This window comes from Choristoneura fumiferana, chromosome 14, assembly GCF_025370935.1.
Source record: "Choristoneura fumiferana chromosome 14, NRCan_CFum_1, whole genome shotgun sequence".
Classification (NCBI taxonomy): domain Eukaryota; kingdom Metazoa; phylum Arthropoda; class Insecta; order Lepidoptera; family Tortricidae; genus Choristoneura; species Choristoneura fumiferana.
The window spans coordinates 4,430,939-4,446,820 of record NC_133485.1 but is presented as its reverse complement, the minus strand read 5'-3'; the positions used below and the strand labels follow the sequence as shown (position 1 = coordinate 4,446,820).

Genomic DNA, 15,882 nt, shown 5'->3' with positions numbered 1-15,882 from the left:
AATTACGTAAAATTTATTTTTAAATTGGCCGCTATTTTGTGCTCACATATAAATACCTCTCTATAGGTACTAATACTCTTCGAAATACCTGCAAAACTGCTGTCGAATTGTCAATCGATAATGAATTCTGAATGTCATTTAAATATCTATGTATTTAAAAAAAAAACAATATCTACATGGCCAGTAATAAATTTTTTTCACAGTTTCAATTAAATTTAAATTAGTTTGAAAAGTCTTGATAATTTATGAATTAAAAAAAGATGGTTTTGCTTTTAAAGCCCCATGCGGGATTTCCAATGAAAGTACATAAAGAAAGAAATTATATCATTGTAGTACAAAGTACGTACCTAAGTAAATATTTAAACAATTTAAGTTTAGTTAGAACTTTATTACGCTTACTTATATAGTCATTACATTGTTTGATTGGATACTTTACACAATTCTACCAGGGCGGAGACTTTAGAAGCTGTCTACTTTAGGGGAGATATATTTTTGATCTCCAACCAGTTTTCCCTCGGATATTTGCCTCTCTCGCTCTGTTCTCAAAGCCTGTAACAAAAAATAAATAACAATTGTTTTTACCAAATCAATCCATTTTAAAATTTACTGAGCTAAGAAACCCAATAATTTATCAACAAAAACTTTTTAACAAAAAAATGAAACCACCGAAAAAACAGAAAAGCAAAAAATAGTAAACCTTTTTCTCCTATTTAACCTTAATCTAGGTACTAGTTTGAAGTTGGTGCCGCAGCACAAGCCATCAGGAGTGATAGAAGCCCATCAGGTAGACAACTATAGGTCCATTCCTGATGGCAAGTACTGAGGCACCAACTGCAAACTAGTACCTAGATTAAGGTTAAATAGGATAGGGTTTATTATTTTTTGCTATTCTGTTTTTCTGGTTTCATTTTTTTGTTAAAAAGTTTTTATTTTATACTTTTTTCCCACCTTTAGAGTAATTTAACCTATCCAATAAAATAATAATTATGAAAATCGGTCTACTCTGTAAAAAGTTATGCCTGGTCATACATTACAATCAGTGACTGAACAATCAATCATCCCCTGTTTTCCTACGCTTAGGGTAGGAATATTTTTCCCAAATTTAAATGGGACCACCGTCGGACTATATGCTTTCCAATAAAAAAAGAATAATCAAAATCAGACTACTCTGTAAAAAGTTATGCATGCATGGTCATACACATACATAAAATTGCCCTATATTTTGCAAGGGGGTTTATATACGCGTCGACTTGAGAATCTCCTCCGTTTTTTTCGTTGGTTAAAAATAGATTGTTTATTTAATAGTGATAATTTTTAAGAATAAATAATAAACAACAAAAAACTATGAACTGAAACAGAAAAAAAATTACGTTGCACACAGAAAAAAAAACATTTAGAGTAATATTATTATGCAAAAAGTAAACATACAAAATTCTTTATTGATTCTCCAAAACCAAAATGCATCAACACCAATCAGGCCATTCTATTAATAAAAAAACTTACATAGAATCTCTTGAACTGTTTCGTCAACGTGTGGCACTCATGAAACTCCTCGAATAAGGCTTTGCACTTCACCTGCCCGCGTTCCATACCGTAGGCCTCCATACAGTCCATGAACCTCATCTCCTGTTTTTCGCAACGACCCATTAACTGATGAGAGATCAAACCTCCCGTCAGGTCAGTCATAGGAGTACGTAGAAACGGCGAGAGAGACATTTTCGCTCCTGAAAACAATCGAATATTTTAATATCAATACAGACTTGGTTGAGGTTAGAAAATTACGTAAACTTAATATGTTTCGCATCGATGAATGTGCGTGTCAGTTATTCTGTTTATTGTAAAGTATCAAAAATGTTTACTATGGACAATATTTTACCTTACGTATTCGCGTTTAAAACTTTTTGAGGAGTATGGAGTATAATGATTCGAAAACAAATTCTGACTGAATTTTGACAATGACAGCTTTCGACTGAAAGAAAAATGTTTAAACTGTTTGAGTGAATGCATTCAATAATGAAGTAATATAAAAATGCAGCTGTAAAAACATAAGCTCTAATAGACTTCTGTCAAAATCAGCTGTTCTACACCTATCTCTTTCTGTCATCAGTTAGTTGGACTATCTCCTATCTCTTTGGTTGGACTGGACTCTGTGGCAAGGGTGACACTTTCCCGGCACAGATAACACCAACATTGAAATACCGGCCTTGTTTTTTGTGTTCACGCCCATAGAAACTGTCCTGACAACAGGAGCTTCTATGGGCGTGTACACGAAAAACAGGATCGGTATTTCCATTCCGGTATTATCTGGGCCGGGAAAGAATGTCAACTCAGCGTACAAGTTTTGCCAACTAATAAAATAATAATAAAATAAAGCGAAATAACAATTTATCCACTAAATATGGAACAATGGATAGGTGATGGTTTGACCAGGATTTTGAACTTCGAAGTGCCTGGAGATCTCATCCAGTAAGTACCTACATTACATAAAAATAAACAAACCGTAGTCATAAGGCAGATGGAAATTATTAGCCGATTCTAATAAGAATTTAATATACTTACCTACACAAGAATTACTGAGGAAATTTTAAATAAGAGAAATACTTCAGTTCACTTCACTTCACCACATTACCAATTTAAATAGTAAATTTTTGTTTGCAGGTATATTTTAGCAATTCAAAATGAAAATGATTTGAATGAGTACATGAGGACCCTACTGGATTTTGATAACCAACAGCACAAAAACTTCTTTTTGGAATTATCTAAAAGAAAATTTCCTGGTAAAGGTACTAAAATAAAAAAAACATCTGTTGATGGTAGCAAAATATTGCACAATAATATCTAATACATTTGCAATCAAACTAGTAGTTGAAAGTTTTGTTGTGTTTTGTATCCTTATTAAAAATACTTACTAACTTTTACCTACAACTTCATTTGCCAAGAATCCGCAGGAACTATAAAACTTTCCAGGATAAAAACTATCCTATGTCCTTTCCAGGGACTCAAACTATCTCTATACTAAATTTCATCTAAATCGGTTAACAGACAGAGTTACTTTAAATGTATAATGTTATATGTGTTCTAGGCGGTGCTGCACCAAAACAGCAGAAGAAGAAGATATCAAAGAACAAACAGCAACAAGACTTTGTTAGCATCGATCCTCCAAAGCAAGTGGAGCCAGCTCAATCCGAAGACAGCAAGACCAAGAAGAAAACCAAATATGTCAATTTGTACTCACAGGAGGGCAAGAATGCTCAAGTTGTTCTGCTAAAAGGTAAGATTTTTTGAATGGAAAAGTATAAATAATAATTTCTCATTGGAATTATTATTCACAGGGAAAAGGTGAGTTTCAGTATGTTTGCTCAACACTATCAAAGTTTATTTTTAATGGAAGTTGTTAACACACTTGACTAGTAATTTTGACTGTTTAATTTTTCTTACATATTCCAGAAGTTTGTTTTGTTTTGGCTTCATGATTTAGTTAATCTCTATACCAGGGGTCCCAATCTCGCGAGGCAGATAGGGAGCCTAGCTATTTCAAATAAGCTATGAAGATTTTCAAGAGATTTCCTGAGTCTCCAGGGTAACAGGATCCCCACGCGGCGACCAGGGGATCACACCAGGGCGCCCTAGATCGCCGCGGCGCACAGTTTGGAAACTCCTGCTCTATACATTTTTGGGCATACATCACACAGACAATGGTGGCTCAAGAAATTTGGCGTGGGCAAGATAAATTTTGCGAGGCCCTATGATGGCACACCAACCATTAGATGACAGATTTTTAAATGAGTGAAAAAACGAGAAACTACCGAGGCGGGCGCGAACCCCTTTAGACCGCGAAGCCGGGCAGACCACAGATTTTATTTAACACTTTCGTTTGCAGGTCGTCACCACTGTGACTGCCAGGCCTCTAAGCATGCGCTAATAAACAACTGTCTGCAGTGTGGCCGAGTGGTCTGCAAACAGGAAGGATCGGGCCCGTGTTTGTTCTGCGGTAATTTGGTAAGGCTTTATTTTTAATCCAAGGACTGGTTCAGTGCAAGGGAGAGCCTAATATCTGTAGTGGTGTATAGGTTCCCCATGAGGCTGACATAGTCAAATTTAGTGTGCTATTGCCTTGTTAGAATATCAGATTAAAAATAGGACTGGTTCCAAAATACTCAAGTTTTTTTTTATATCTATGCATGATTCATCTTAGGCCACATCTTTACTTATCATCACGTTTAATTATGATAAAATGCAATGGAAGTCAATTACGTATAAAAATATTTAGACATAAGTAGCTTATAAAACACTTAAATATAGTAAGAACTCTGTGTCTTAACCTTTTTAATGATTCAACATAAAATATTTCCTATAGGATGTAGACTGTGATTCCTTTGATAGGCTCTTTTATATTTCGACGCAGTTGTATAATTTCAGCGCATTCTTTAGCCCTTGATCAAGGTGGACCGAGGTTGTCTATACCGCTTCCGCGCTTCAAAAGGTGCCATCAAAATTTTATTTTGCACCGAAAACTGAAAAATGGCGCCTCTTGCCATCTGGCGCCTCGATCTCCTCTTGCTCTACCCCAGGGCCGGCCAGATATTTTGCAGTTTTTGTAGCAAATTATGTTGAATCTGTATTGTCTTTTCAACGTGTACCCAAAGTGTCCACTTTTCTTTTATTCAAAAATGTTTAAATAATTAATGAAAACTGCTTTAATATTTGGCAGGTATGCACCCCCGGAGAGCAGAAAGAGATAAATGCGAAGACAAAGGCAAGCGCGAAGCTGATGGAGACGCTGCTGGAGCGAGACCGGCCCAAGGGCTGGGAGGCTGCTGTGGTGCACAGGAACCGGCTGTTGGAGTATGACCGCACCAGGTAAATTGGAAGATGGGAGTAGTGCTTGATAGAGAGCTTTGTTTTTTTATATAACAGGTGTTAATTAAATAACAGAAAACCTAAAATTTGTTTGTTCAGTCGAGAGTAGGATCGAATATGCTATGCTTTAAAACAGGTTGTGTGTGTTTTTAAAGCCCTTTATTATTGTGCCCAGTCTAAAAATTACGAATGCGGCATACGCCTTTTAAATACCCCGGTTTTTTTGGCAATTTGTTTTTTTTTTAAAACGGCGATGCGCGACTGACTTTATGACTTTAGAATTCAAAATCAAGTAGAATTACTGTGTTAGCAAAACATACGAATATTTTTAAAAGTAACTTTAAATAAAAAAACAGTTGGGGTGTCTGAGATTTTCAGTTATTTAATTAACACTGTCCATGATACTTATTATTGTTGATATTAGTCTTACGAAATTTGAAAATCGAAGTTCGTATCGTACCGTCCCTCTCACTCTCGTATTAAATAATATTAGCGTCAGCGGGACGGCAAGATACGGAGTTCGAATTTTGCACTTCATAGTGTAGGGACTGGCTGGTTACTGTTTACTTTTTTTTTTTTTTAATGGCTTTCACCCTTGCTACTATGTTTACTTAATAAAACCTTTTTTTTTTTATAAAGCGAGCGCCGCACGCGCGTGACAGATGACGACAGCGACTATTTCAACGCGGGCAGCGTGTGGCTGAGTGCGAGCGAGAAGGACAAACTGAATCGATACCAGCAGTCGCTTCATGATAAGAAGCACGCGTCGCGGCTGCACAAAAAGATGACCTTTGACTTTGGAGGTGAGGGCTGGATTATTAAAAATAAAGTTCTAGTTGGAACGGTAGGCGGTTGCGTATCATTACACCTACGAGCTATTATTGAGATTGAGCATAAACGCCGAATTTTTTTTTTAATTCAGTGGAATGATTCAGTTTTAAAGAAATCTTGGTCTTATGTCTGTCTGTCCAATATGTCAGTAACCTTCTAAAATGACCCCAAACTACGTATATTTTGCTTAGGACAAGTGCTCTGTTAACACTGGATATTCAAACTCCACACTACAACACACACAAATCACACCAACTCCACTGACACGTTTCGAACTCAACCAGAGTTCATCCTCAGAGAAACACAACCATTCACCATGATATAGGCACTGCCACGAGTATTGAAGTGAATGATTACACACACATGATGAACTGATTTCATAAAAGGGGAATGAATGAAATTAATGAGTGAATGTCAAAATCCCGTTGCCATTATTTATTCTTGTGTGTGTGACCGCAACTCTGGTGGCACTACCTATACCAAAAGTCAGACTTCATTACGTTTTGATGTCACCAGGCCGGCAGATAGTGGATGACAACACCATAGAGCATGAAGTAGACGAAGATAAAATCTATGCCATCACCAGCGGAGGCGGCGGCGGAGGCCCCGTACTACAATCAGCACTGCAAGTCGGGGTGCCCTCGGACCGCGACGTGGCGCCCGGGGTCAACGCCCCGCTGCTACAGGTACCATCGCGTACAGAACCCTATTTCACTAACGTGACAATTGTCAGTGAGTTATGACGAGTGACACACCATAAATTAGTAGTACACATCCCATTAAGATTGGCTTTTGGAGTCTTTTTGTATTTTCTATTTCAACTCCAAATTTTGTACTTTTACGGAAAATACAAACTGAAACATAGATGCACAGAAAAACCAGAAAAAGAGACCAGCGCAGCGCTGGGAATCGAACCCACCTGGGCTTTAGCCCTCATCGAGAAACTAGGCATAGATGTCGCTAGTGTCGCTGCTTAAGTAACTAAATAAGAAACAAACAAGTGGTGCATAGGAGAAATTTGTGTCTGTTCTCCTGTCCAGTGGTTGTGTAGCAGAATAGCACGCAGCACGGAATGCTATGTACCCAGGTTCGATGACCAGCGCTGGTCTCTTTTTCTGGTTTTTCTGTTCATCTATGTTTCAGTTTGTATTTCAACTCAACAATCCCTGAACAGATCTGTTTAGATTTTACAATTGTATTTGTAAGCGTATCCGTACGACAAGTCTGTGTGCGTAGCTCGAACGTGCCATTTTTTTGGTGTCCGTACCGTCAGTCACGCACACTAAGACAACGTGTAGGTAAGTACGAGGTTTACTATTGCACATTGATAAGCTGTGGAGGGGCGCTCCTTCGTGAACGAACAAATCTGTCCAGCCAAGCAATTTGTTGTACAGTCAAGCGATTTGATTCCTAGGCCATGGAATGATTAAAAATAAAAGAAACGCTTCGAATAGTGTACGCAAGGTGTACGCATAAGCCGCGTATCCATTAGAGCAGCCTCAGGCCGAGCACCGCGAGCCGAGCTATATTTTGTCGGTTTTTTGGCCGTGCTCAAAGGAGCCTCAGTCTGAGCCGTGCCTTTGGCAGCGTCTCCACTTGCGCGGCCTCGGAGCGAGGCAGCCGCTCGGCCCGAGGCTGCAGCTGTCAAGACTCCAGGGCTGTCCAGCCGCGTGCAGGACGCGGAACTGCAGGAGATGAGCGACGCGGGCCGCTGCCTCTCCATGCACCAGCCCTGGGCCTCGCTGCTCGTCGAGGGCATCAAGATGTGAGTACTACTACAGATAATACTATTCTAGCACAAGTGTATGTGTGTGTGTGTGTTCCGGAATACGGAAATTCGTCGAAGAACCAAAGTCATCGACATAGCTGGAAAAATATGCAAGTTGAAGTGGCAATGGGCGGGCCACATCGCTCGAAGAGCAGATAACCGTTGGGGGAGAAAAGACCTTGAGTGGCGAGTGGCGACCACGAACCGGAAGACGGAGCGTTGGCAGGCCTCCACCAGGTGGACTGATCGTGAGAGTTGAGGGAAACCGGTGGATGCAAGTGGCGAGTTGTCGTTCATTATGACGCTCTGGGCCTTTGATCGGTATTGCCGGCCGTCTTCCCGCTGATGATGATGATGATGATGATGATGACATGTGTAGCATTCAAGCGTTTCAATTTAACCCTGCTGACTGAATAAAAAAATCGGTTACTATCATCTATACCCAGTTTAAATGCCCTATCGCTGGTACAGTCAAGGGCAAAGATGTCGACACTGCCAAAGTTGCAAAAAAAAGTATACGCGGCCTTAATGTTAAGTGCATAGAGTCGCGTATACATATTTTTGCAATTTTGGCCGTGTCGATATCTTTGCCCTTGACTATACAGACCTCCTCTCAGAATGAGAGGGCTTGTAGTTCCCACGCGGGCATAGTGTAGATATGGAACTTCACAAATAAATAATTAGTCGATTGAGTTCACATGACTCAAAAGTGACACGTAACGTCATAACTAGCTATTGCCATGCAAAATCTATTTGATGTCTGGTTGGAGATTCATCCATACCTAGTGCCATCTATGAAGACGCGTGATTTTGTCAAAATTAGACATTAATAGCATTGTAATAAGAGCCACGGCACGCGTCACCGTGAATGACTCTACCTATAATTGTTGTTTCTCTGTCAGCGTGTTACCTCTTCACACTTAATCCTCTGAACCAATTTAAATCGTCACTACTCTTAAAAAACTCGTAGCTCAAAATAGAGAATTTTTCTGAGTGAACTTTATAGACATTACATCAAGGTTCAATTTTGTTGACATATTGATTTTAGATACGAGATTTTTTCAAAGTAGTGACGAAATGTAATTTGGTATGGAGATAGTTTCAGACCCTGGTAAGGACAATTTTATCCCGCAATTAGTTCCCACGGGCTAGCGATAAAAGAATTTTACGCAGGCAGAGTCGTGGGCAGCAGCTAGTTGCTTAAAATTACTAGCATGTTACCCGCGACTCCGTCCGCGTGGAATTCGTTTATTGCTATCCCACGGGAACTGCAATATTCCGTGATAAAACTATCCTGCGTCCTGCCCCGGGACTCAAACTATCTGTATACTGAATTTCATCTAAATCGGCTTAGACATGATGAGGTTACAAAAAAACAGACTTACAAACTTTCGAATTTATAATATTTGTGGGATTATCTTTTGCCCAATTATCCAAGTCAAGAATTCGCTTATCGTATCGATTTCCCGCGGAAACTGCAAGTTTCCTAGATAAGAACCTCAGCAGTTTAAGAGTGAAAAAGTAACAAGCACACGGACAGCGTTATTTTCGTATTTAAAATTACTAGTATGGATTAGTAGAGATACGCGGTGCAACCCTTGTTACTCGCACTAAAAAAAAGTAAACCACTTAATAGTAGGTTGTTCAACAAGGGACTAAATCAAAGCATTATGGTTGTTTAGTCTCGCGTTAAACACTCTACTTTTCACTTTGGATGCGATGAAAAAAAACAATGTTCTGTTCAAAATTACAATATTACTTTTTAAAAACGTACGCTCGACTAATGGACTGGCCATTTGTTTAAAATTGAAATAGAAAAAAAGAATTGTTGCGCGGTTTTTTCTTTTCTCTTATTGTTTATGAAGTGACTTTTTAAATGCTTGCATATTTAGCCAACAGTTTAAAAATTGGAAACTATTTTAAAACTAATTGGACTATGCCTAATAAAATGAATTAATCCTTAATATAATTGAATAGTTTCATATTCGTAATCATTAATTGTGTTTCACGAAACTTAATCGTGTTTTTTAAACAGTTGATATTTTGAGGTTATTTCCACGCCCTAAAAATCCTCCATTCATAAACACCGTTTTGGCTCTTTAGGGGTTTCCAACGTAAATTAAAAAAAAAATACTTTAATCCCTAGAGAATAAAAAGGAGCTTATGCAGAGACTAAAGTAACATTTTAAGAGCGCCCTATTCAAAGTAAAACACCTCCAATACGGGTTATGCGTCACTAAACAACACCACCACGTGGCTGGCTCGAGGCCAACATACGGCTCTTTGTACCGATAGATGTCGCTATACCGCGCCCACGTCCTAATTAAGATTTTTCCAAAAAAAAATCTCATTAATCCCATAGAGCAATCAAAAAATGTGAGCTTTAATCCCGAGATGAGATGTGGCTAAAGTAACATTTTAAGAGCATGAGAAGTAAAAAATAATAAAGTCACTATTTACAAATTTATAGTAAAACACAATGCACGTACTAGTCGTAATACGGGTTATGCGTCACTCCAAGAGATAATAATAAACAACATAATACACCACGTGGCTGGCTCGAGGCCAACTTACGGAGCTGCCAAATGTACCGATAGATGTCGCTATACCGCGCCCATAGCAATCCTACATCGCGCTGTTAAGATTTTTCCAAGAATAATGACCCTCTACGCTCGGCCAAATTTCACTAAGACCTTACTTCATAGGATCATTTCTATAGTAAGCTCTTCACTAGGCAATCACAAAATGTGAGCCAACCCCATCCACGTTGATGAGATGTGGCGCGGTGCCCTGAGCGTGAGAAAGGCGGTGACTTTACGTCATCAGCCATCGATGATCGTTCACTTCTCCTTTAGGGGAGAGGCGTGGGGTACTGTCGCTGTCTGAGTGGCTGGTTTTTAACTTTATTATACTTGAAAAATTGCAGAAGTCGTAACAGACTCAAGGAAGACTTCTTACTTCTAGACTAGACTTTTATAAAAAGTCTATAATTTTTTTTTTACTCTACTTCGTTAGAATTTCCCTGTTTTTCCAGACTATTTTGTCTGTGATGTTTGTACGGTACATTACATACACTAACCCACTGCGTACGTACGTTTACCCCGCTTGCCTCTATCATGTTTTCTTGATGTCTTATGGGTCAACAAGACTTTTTAGTATTTGTTTCTACCGGGTGTGGCCTGTAAATGAGCAAATAATTAAAACAGATCATACTCCTCAAACTGAACAACATTAGTTCAGAGACTTCTCAAAATAATTAGTTTTTTAATTTTTATTACACTTTAAGTTTATTCGAAGAAGCAATGCGAAATGTGCAAATGCTTGATGTTTGTAGCGTGACAGGCGACGTCAGTTGTGTTCTAGGATGGCGTACATTTGTATGTATTTAATTTTTGTGAAAAAAGGAAAATTTAAAAACTATATTTTTAAAAGTCGCTGAACTATTGTTCAATTTGACGAGGACAATCTGTTTTAATTTTTTGCTCGTATTATATATAGGCCACATCCGTTAATTTAATTGTTTGTAGGCACGAGGGCCGCACTTGGTACACGAGTCACCGGGGGCGTCTCTGGATCGCTTCCACGGTCAAACCGCCCGACCAAGACGTCGTCAGGGCTTTGGAGAACCAGTACCGGGTTCTGTATCCAGGTAAAGTTCTATGAACAATTTTTCTCAGTTATTTTTCATTAGTTCAAGTTTAGGTTAGTTTTTGTACTAAAAATAGAGATGGGCCGAATGTGGTTTGTACCGAATACGAACTAAAAATAAAATATTCGGGAACTTCAATTCAATTACCTGCCTCTAGTAAATCTTAAACGAGTAGATAGATAAGAAGAGATTGTTAAATTGGATTGTTGATAAATAAAAATACTTAATGTTTCTCAATGCTTAGTTTGTGAAAATTGTGAACCATAAATGTTTTTTTATTAATAAATTTACGAATACAGCCAAGATATTTAATAAATGAATAGACATACTAAGCTTATTTCATCATACATGTTTTCTGTTAATTTCAGTCGAAATAGTACAAGTCGGTTATTTTTTTCTAGTGCCGAATGTTCGGCATTTAAACCGAATTTCGGCCGAATGCCGAATGTAAAACGAATTTCGGCCCATCCGTAACTAAAACGTAACTAAAAACGTAGATTTTTACGTAACGAGGTATTTTCCGCAAATGTAATTTAATTAAAATGAGAAAGCAGTTTGTACTTACGAGTACAATCCTACTTAATAATATAAATGGGAAAATTAGTGAGTATGAGTGTGTGTGTGTGTGTGTTGTAAGTTTGTTACTTTTTCATGCTAAAACGGCTGGACCGATTTTGATGAAATTTGGTATGTTGGTTGCTGGACATCTAGAATAACACATAGGCTACTTTTTATCCCGATATCCCCACGGGATTTGGATAAAATCTCGACATCTCATCTGCTGGGTATAGAGTCATGAAATTTGGCATCTTTGTTTATAATGCAACTTCAATAAAGACCACTATGTAATTTTTGGGAATTTCCACGGAAACTAAATATCCCGTAATTTCAATTCCACTGTTGAATATGGTTTACGCATGCAAAGATGCGGGTAAACACTAGTAAGTACATTATATTTTTATTGTACTTACAACTGGTAAAAGATCGAGACATCTAGCGCCATCTATCTTTGATCGATAGCTTGATAGTAAGTAGTGTTTGTAACGCATTTACTTAAAGCGTGGTAATGATATTGACATTCAAATGTTTATCAAATCACACACAAATAACATAGAACAAGAATATTTAAATCATGCATGATCTATCTATGCACAGTTAAGTAACTCATGAGATGGTTAATAGATGGCGTTAGTGATTCTATAGTCGATGGTTTGGAAATAATGCTCTACCAAAAAAACTATTAAAATGTGGCAAGTTTCATGCATAAGAAGTGTTACTAAGGCCCTCTCGACTTATTTCATACCACCAATGACAATCTATGTAACTGCAAATTCAATATAGTTCCGTTCAGGATCGATAGATGGCACTAGTGTGTGTTCATAATTTACTAACGGGTATCAATTTTTTACTTATAATATATGCCACGGGTTCACAGGAAAACCTTTACAATGAGGGCTATCGTTTCTTGTCTCACTAGATGGCGCACTGTTGCGTGAGGTTTTTAAGTATGGCTTTCAAAGTCTGTTATTAAAAACAAAGTTTAGATTAAAAAAATATTTAATACAAAAACCGTACTATAAAAATATCAGCATGTGTCCCATAGTAAAAGGGAACAAAGGTTTCCGAAAGACAAAACTGTCTCAAAACACAGACATTCATTGCCCCGGAACGCATATTTGCCATAATTAATTCCAGATATTGCAAAATATTCACAAAATTATTCTAATTATAATTATGCGGATTAGATATATTTGTTATGGGACGTGAACCATGATTAGTGTTGTTAGTGTTTGATTGATTACCATGAGCTAATTTTGAAACAGTCACACTCTGAAGAATTTGTGTCGAAATATATGTAACTAGCTGTTGCCCGCGGCTCCGCCTGCGTAGAATTCGTTTATCGCTATCCCGCGGGAACTATGCAATTTTCCGGGATAAAAACTATCCTATGTCTGCACATGTGTGCATCTATCTATCTATTTGTCTGTCTGCTGCCTCTTCAAGCTTACACAGTTGAATCGATTTAGATGAAATTTGGTATATGGAGACAGTATGACAACCTCAAAAGGACATAAGATAGTTTTTATCCCAGAAAATTGCATAGGCCCCGTGGGATAGCGATGTTCACTTCTTTACTCGATTAAATTGCACAAGTGTGTAAAAGTGTTATTATTATTACAATATTCTTTGTTCAATTAAGACAAGATTCGAAATTGAATGAGGTTTGAATTTTATTCTTAGCTCTTTCAAGCTTAATTTTCCCGGCTTATTTTCCGGGACTCTATCTATCTGTGTACTGAATTTCATCTAAATCGGATCAGTAAGTAGCTCCAAAGATTACCCCTACAACCTCACAAGTAATCGTGGATCATTAAAAACTGCAATTACCAGCTGTTGCCCGCTATCCCGCGGGAACTATAAAATGTTCCTGAATAAAACTATTAGACAGTTCAACGGTTTAGACGTGAAGAGATAACAAACAAACAGACTTTATATTAGCGGGACTAGTTATTGCACGCGACTCCATCTGCGAATAATTCGTTTATTACGCGCCCGTGTGCTCCATGCAGTTTTCTCGGCATAAAAATTATCGCCATACTCACCTTCGCATTTCTAAGTATTGAAATAAAGTCATTTGTGGTACAGTTGTAAGATTATTATTGATGATGCTTTTTTCTAGATAAGCAGTTCAAGTTTCCGTCATTCTACCCAACCGGGTGTCTGTTGGGATGCGTCAATGTCGATGACTGCGTGAATCAAGAGGAGTATGAGAAGAAGTAAGTGTTTTTTTTTAACTTCTCATGCTCGTAAAGTTCGTATTGATACTGGATCTAGGCGACATAAAATGACTTTTTATGCTCTAGTGCATAAAGTAAAATCTTCGTCTAAGACCAAGGCAATCAGGTGTAAACAGCCACAAACAATTAAGTTTCTACTTACATATTTATGTTTTTTATAATTTTTAATTTATATAAAACTAAAAATCAATAAAGTCAATCAAAATAGATCAATAAAACTAAAAATTTATAATTGTATAATGATGCATGAACAATAAAACGTACATAGTAAGTGAACAATGGTTTCCACTGTTGATATTCCATTTCCTCGCCATCGAAGTGAAAAGCAGAGTGTAAAACTCGAGCATTAAACCCATTTTCCCCTCGACGTGTCTATCCACCCTCGGGTGTACCGGCTCGGGTTATGCTCTTGTTGTACAATACTATTGTTATCCTGAAATTGAATTCCACTGCTGGGCAAAATTCCAATGAAACAAAAAATCAACCTAAAAATTACAAAGATGAAGCGCGTCAAAGTTGGGGAGTGGGGGGGGGGTTTGGTGGCTGTGACGTCACGCGGGATTTTAACTGGCCATATTTTCATTTTTGGTTAATTCACAAGACAAAAATACATATCTAATATTTTCTGACAATCAAGCTTGTAATTTTATTAAGGTCACTAATAAATAAAAAAATCAAGGGCTTTTTTGCATGTCACTTTTTTAAACTATCAGCGCTTTCGGAAAGACCACCTTTGCCAAGAAGAATGTGCCGCAAGATACTAGCTTGTTGTACCGTGATATATATTTTTATTTATTTTATTTATCCAGGTACCCTGATGGTGAGAGTGACAGCCCTTACGTGTTCATCTGCTCCAACCCTGTCAGCTTGAGGCTTCGGTTCCCAGTCAAGGGGCAGCATAAGATTTGTAAGTGTTTACTTGTCAAAAAAAAAGTGGGAAAAATGTTGATTGTTTAAAAAACAACATTTAATGGTGAATCTTCACGATTGCTCCTTCATCAGACTCTAAATACCATTCTTCTAAGTCAAGGCCAAAGTGGAAAGACAATTCTAACAAGCCCAATATCGGCTAGATTACGTTGTTCTATCTTGGAGTTTCAGCGCCTAGCTGCATCATCAGATCAGCTCGATAGTACCATACTATTCTGTTGTCATAAGAACTACGAATAGATGCCAAATTTTGTAGCAATATTACAATAGGAAGTGGGTGAAAATCAAGTTCAAATTTTCCGTCACATTCAAGTCAGGTAAACTAACACATGTTAAAAAGACGCAAAGATATGGTGGCATATTTTTAGGCCGTCAAATTGAATTTTGATTAAAATCGTCTATTGTTCTAAATGGTAAAGAACTCCATGGTTACATATGAACCATTTTTTCCATAGTCAACTCCTCTGAATTAGTTCTTCTACTCGCCACTAGATGTCGCTACTGTCATGTCTTTTAATAGTCTTACTAATTTTGTCTATAAAGCCGAGTTTAGAGTTGCAAGAAAAATCGTGCAAGTTGCATTACATTGCGGCGCTCGATCGACCACTACAAACTCTTTGGCTTTTCAGCCTCGCAATCTAATGCAACTTACACGTTTTTTCTTACAAGTCTGAACTCGGTTTAACAATTTGCTCATATCATGTTATATACTTCCTAGTGCATGTGCCCTGTGCTCAGAATGAAAAGGCTTGGGCCGTAGTTCCCACGCGGGCCCAAAGCGTATCGGGAACTTCGCACAGACCATTAAATTTATTCGCAGGCGTGTGCATGTTTGAAAATTATATACGAAATTGATACGTATTTTTATTTTCCAGATACGTTAGATAAAACCATACACTATGCTGCTGTTAAGAGTATTCAGAAGATGGCGAAACTGCAGGCAGAAGAAGCTAACGCCGGCTAATGTTAGTACTTATCTAATGTAATATCTTATTGAAATAAATACAGATAATTGTTATGGAAATCATTTATTTACAATTCTAACT

The 15,882-nt window shown here is 37.8% G+C and overlaps 2 protein-coding genes and 1 non-coding gene across 3 annotated transcripts in view; 2 read left to right on the top strand and 1 right to left on the bottom strand.

Annotated features, from left to right (window-relative positions):
• Positions 1-373: 373 nt before the first annotated feature.
• Positions 374-15,882, bottom strand: part of ND-15 (NADH dehydrogenase (ubiquinone) 15 kDa subunit) — a 110,861-nt gene continuing 95,352 nt past the window's right edge. Inside the window, exons 2-4 of the mRNA XM_074097202.1 lie at positions 1,877-1,937; positions 1,504-1,724; positions 374-549 (exon numbers count right to left, since the gene is read on the bottom strand). Of these exons, the coding sequence (XP_073953303.1) occupies positions 460-549; positions 1,504-1,716 (303 nt within the window). The 5' untranslated portion in view covers positions 1,717-1,724; positions 1,877-1,937 and the 3' untranslated portion in view covers positions 374-459. The remainder of the gene's footprint in view (positions 550-1,503; positions 1,725-1,876; positions 1,938-15,882) is intronic.
• On the top strand, positions 2,216-15,854 carry LOC141434768 (activating signal cointegrator 1). Its single transcript, XM_074097203.1, has 12 exons — positions 2,216-2,466; positions 2,659-2,783; positions 3,083-3,271; positions 3,881-3,999; positions 4,712-4,860; positions 5,500-5,663; positions 6,208-6,410; positions 7,326-7,456; positions 10,987-11,108; positions 13,789-13,885; positions 14,716-14,813; positions 15,712-15,854. Exons 1-12 carry the CDS (start codon positions 2,399-2,401, stop codon positions 15,798-15,800), a joined length of 1,554 nt encoding a protein of 517 aa, XP_073953304.1. The 5' UTR covers positions 2,216-2,398; the 3' UTR covers positions 15,801-15,854.
• Positions 10,148-10,350, top strand: LOC141435410 (small nucleolar RNA U3). The gene has a single exon (XR_012452163.1). It is a non-coding gene; the product is annotated as a small nucleolar RNA U3 (small nucleolar RNA).

Excerpts from the sequence above, each read along its gene's own strand:
- LOC141434768 (XM_074097203.1), top strand. The coding sequence starts at position 2,399 with ATGGAACAATGGATAGGTGATGGTTTGACCAGGATTTTGAACTTCGAA. Across the intron at positions 4,861-5,499 it reads TTGGAGTATGACCGCACCAG|CGAGCGCCGCACGCGCGTGA; the intron begins GTAAATTGGAAG and ends TTTTTTATAAAG. Across the intron at positions 7,457-10,986 it reads CTCGTCGAGGGCATCAAGAT|GCACGAGGGCCGCACTTGGT; the intron begins GTGAGTACTACT and ends AATTGTTTGTAG.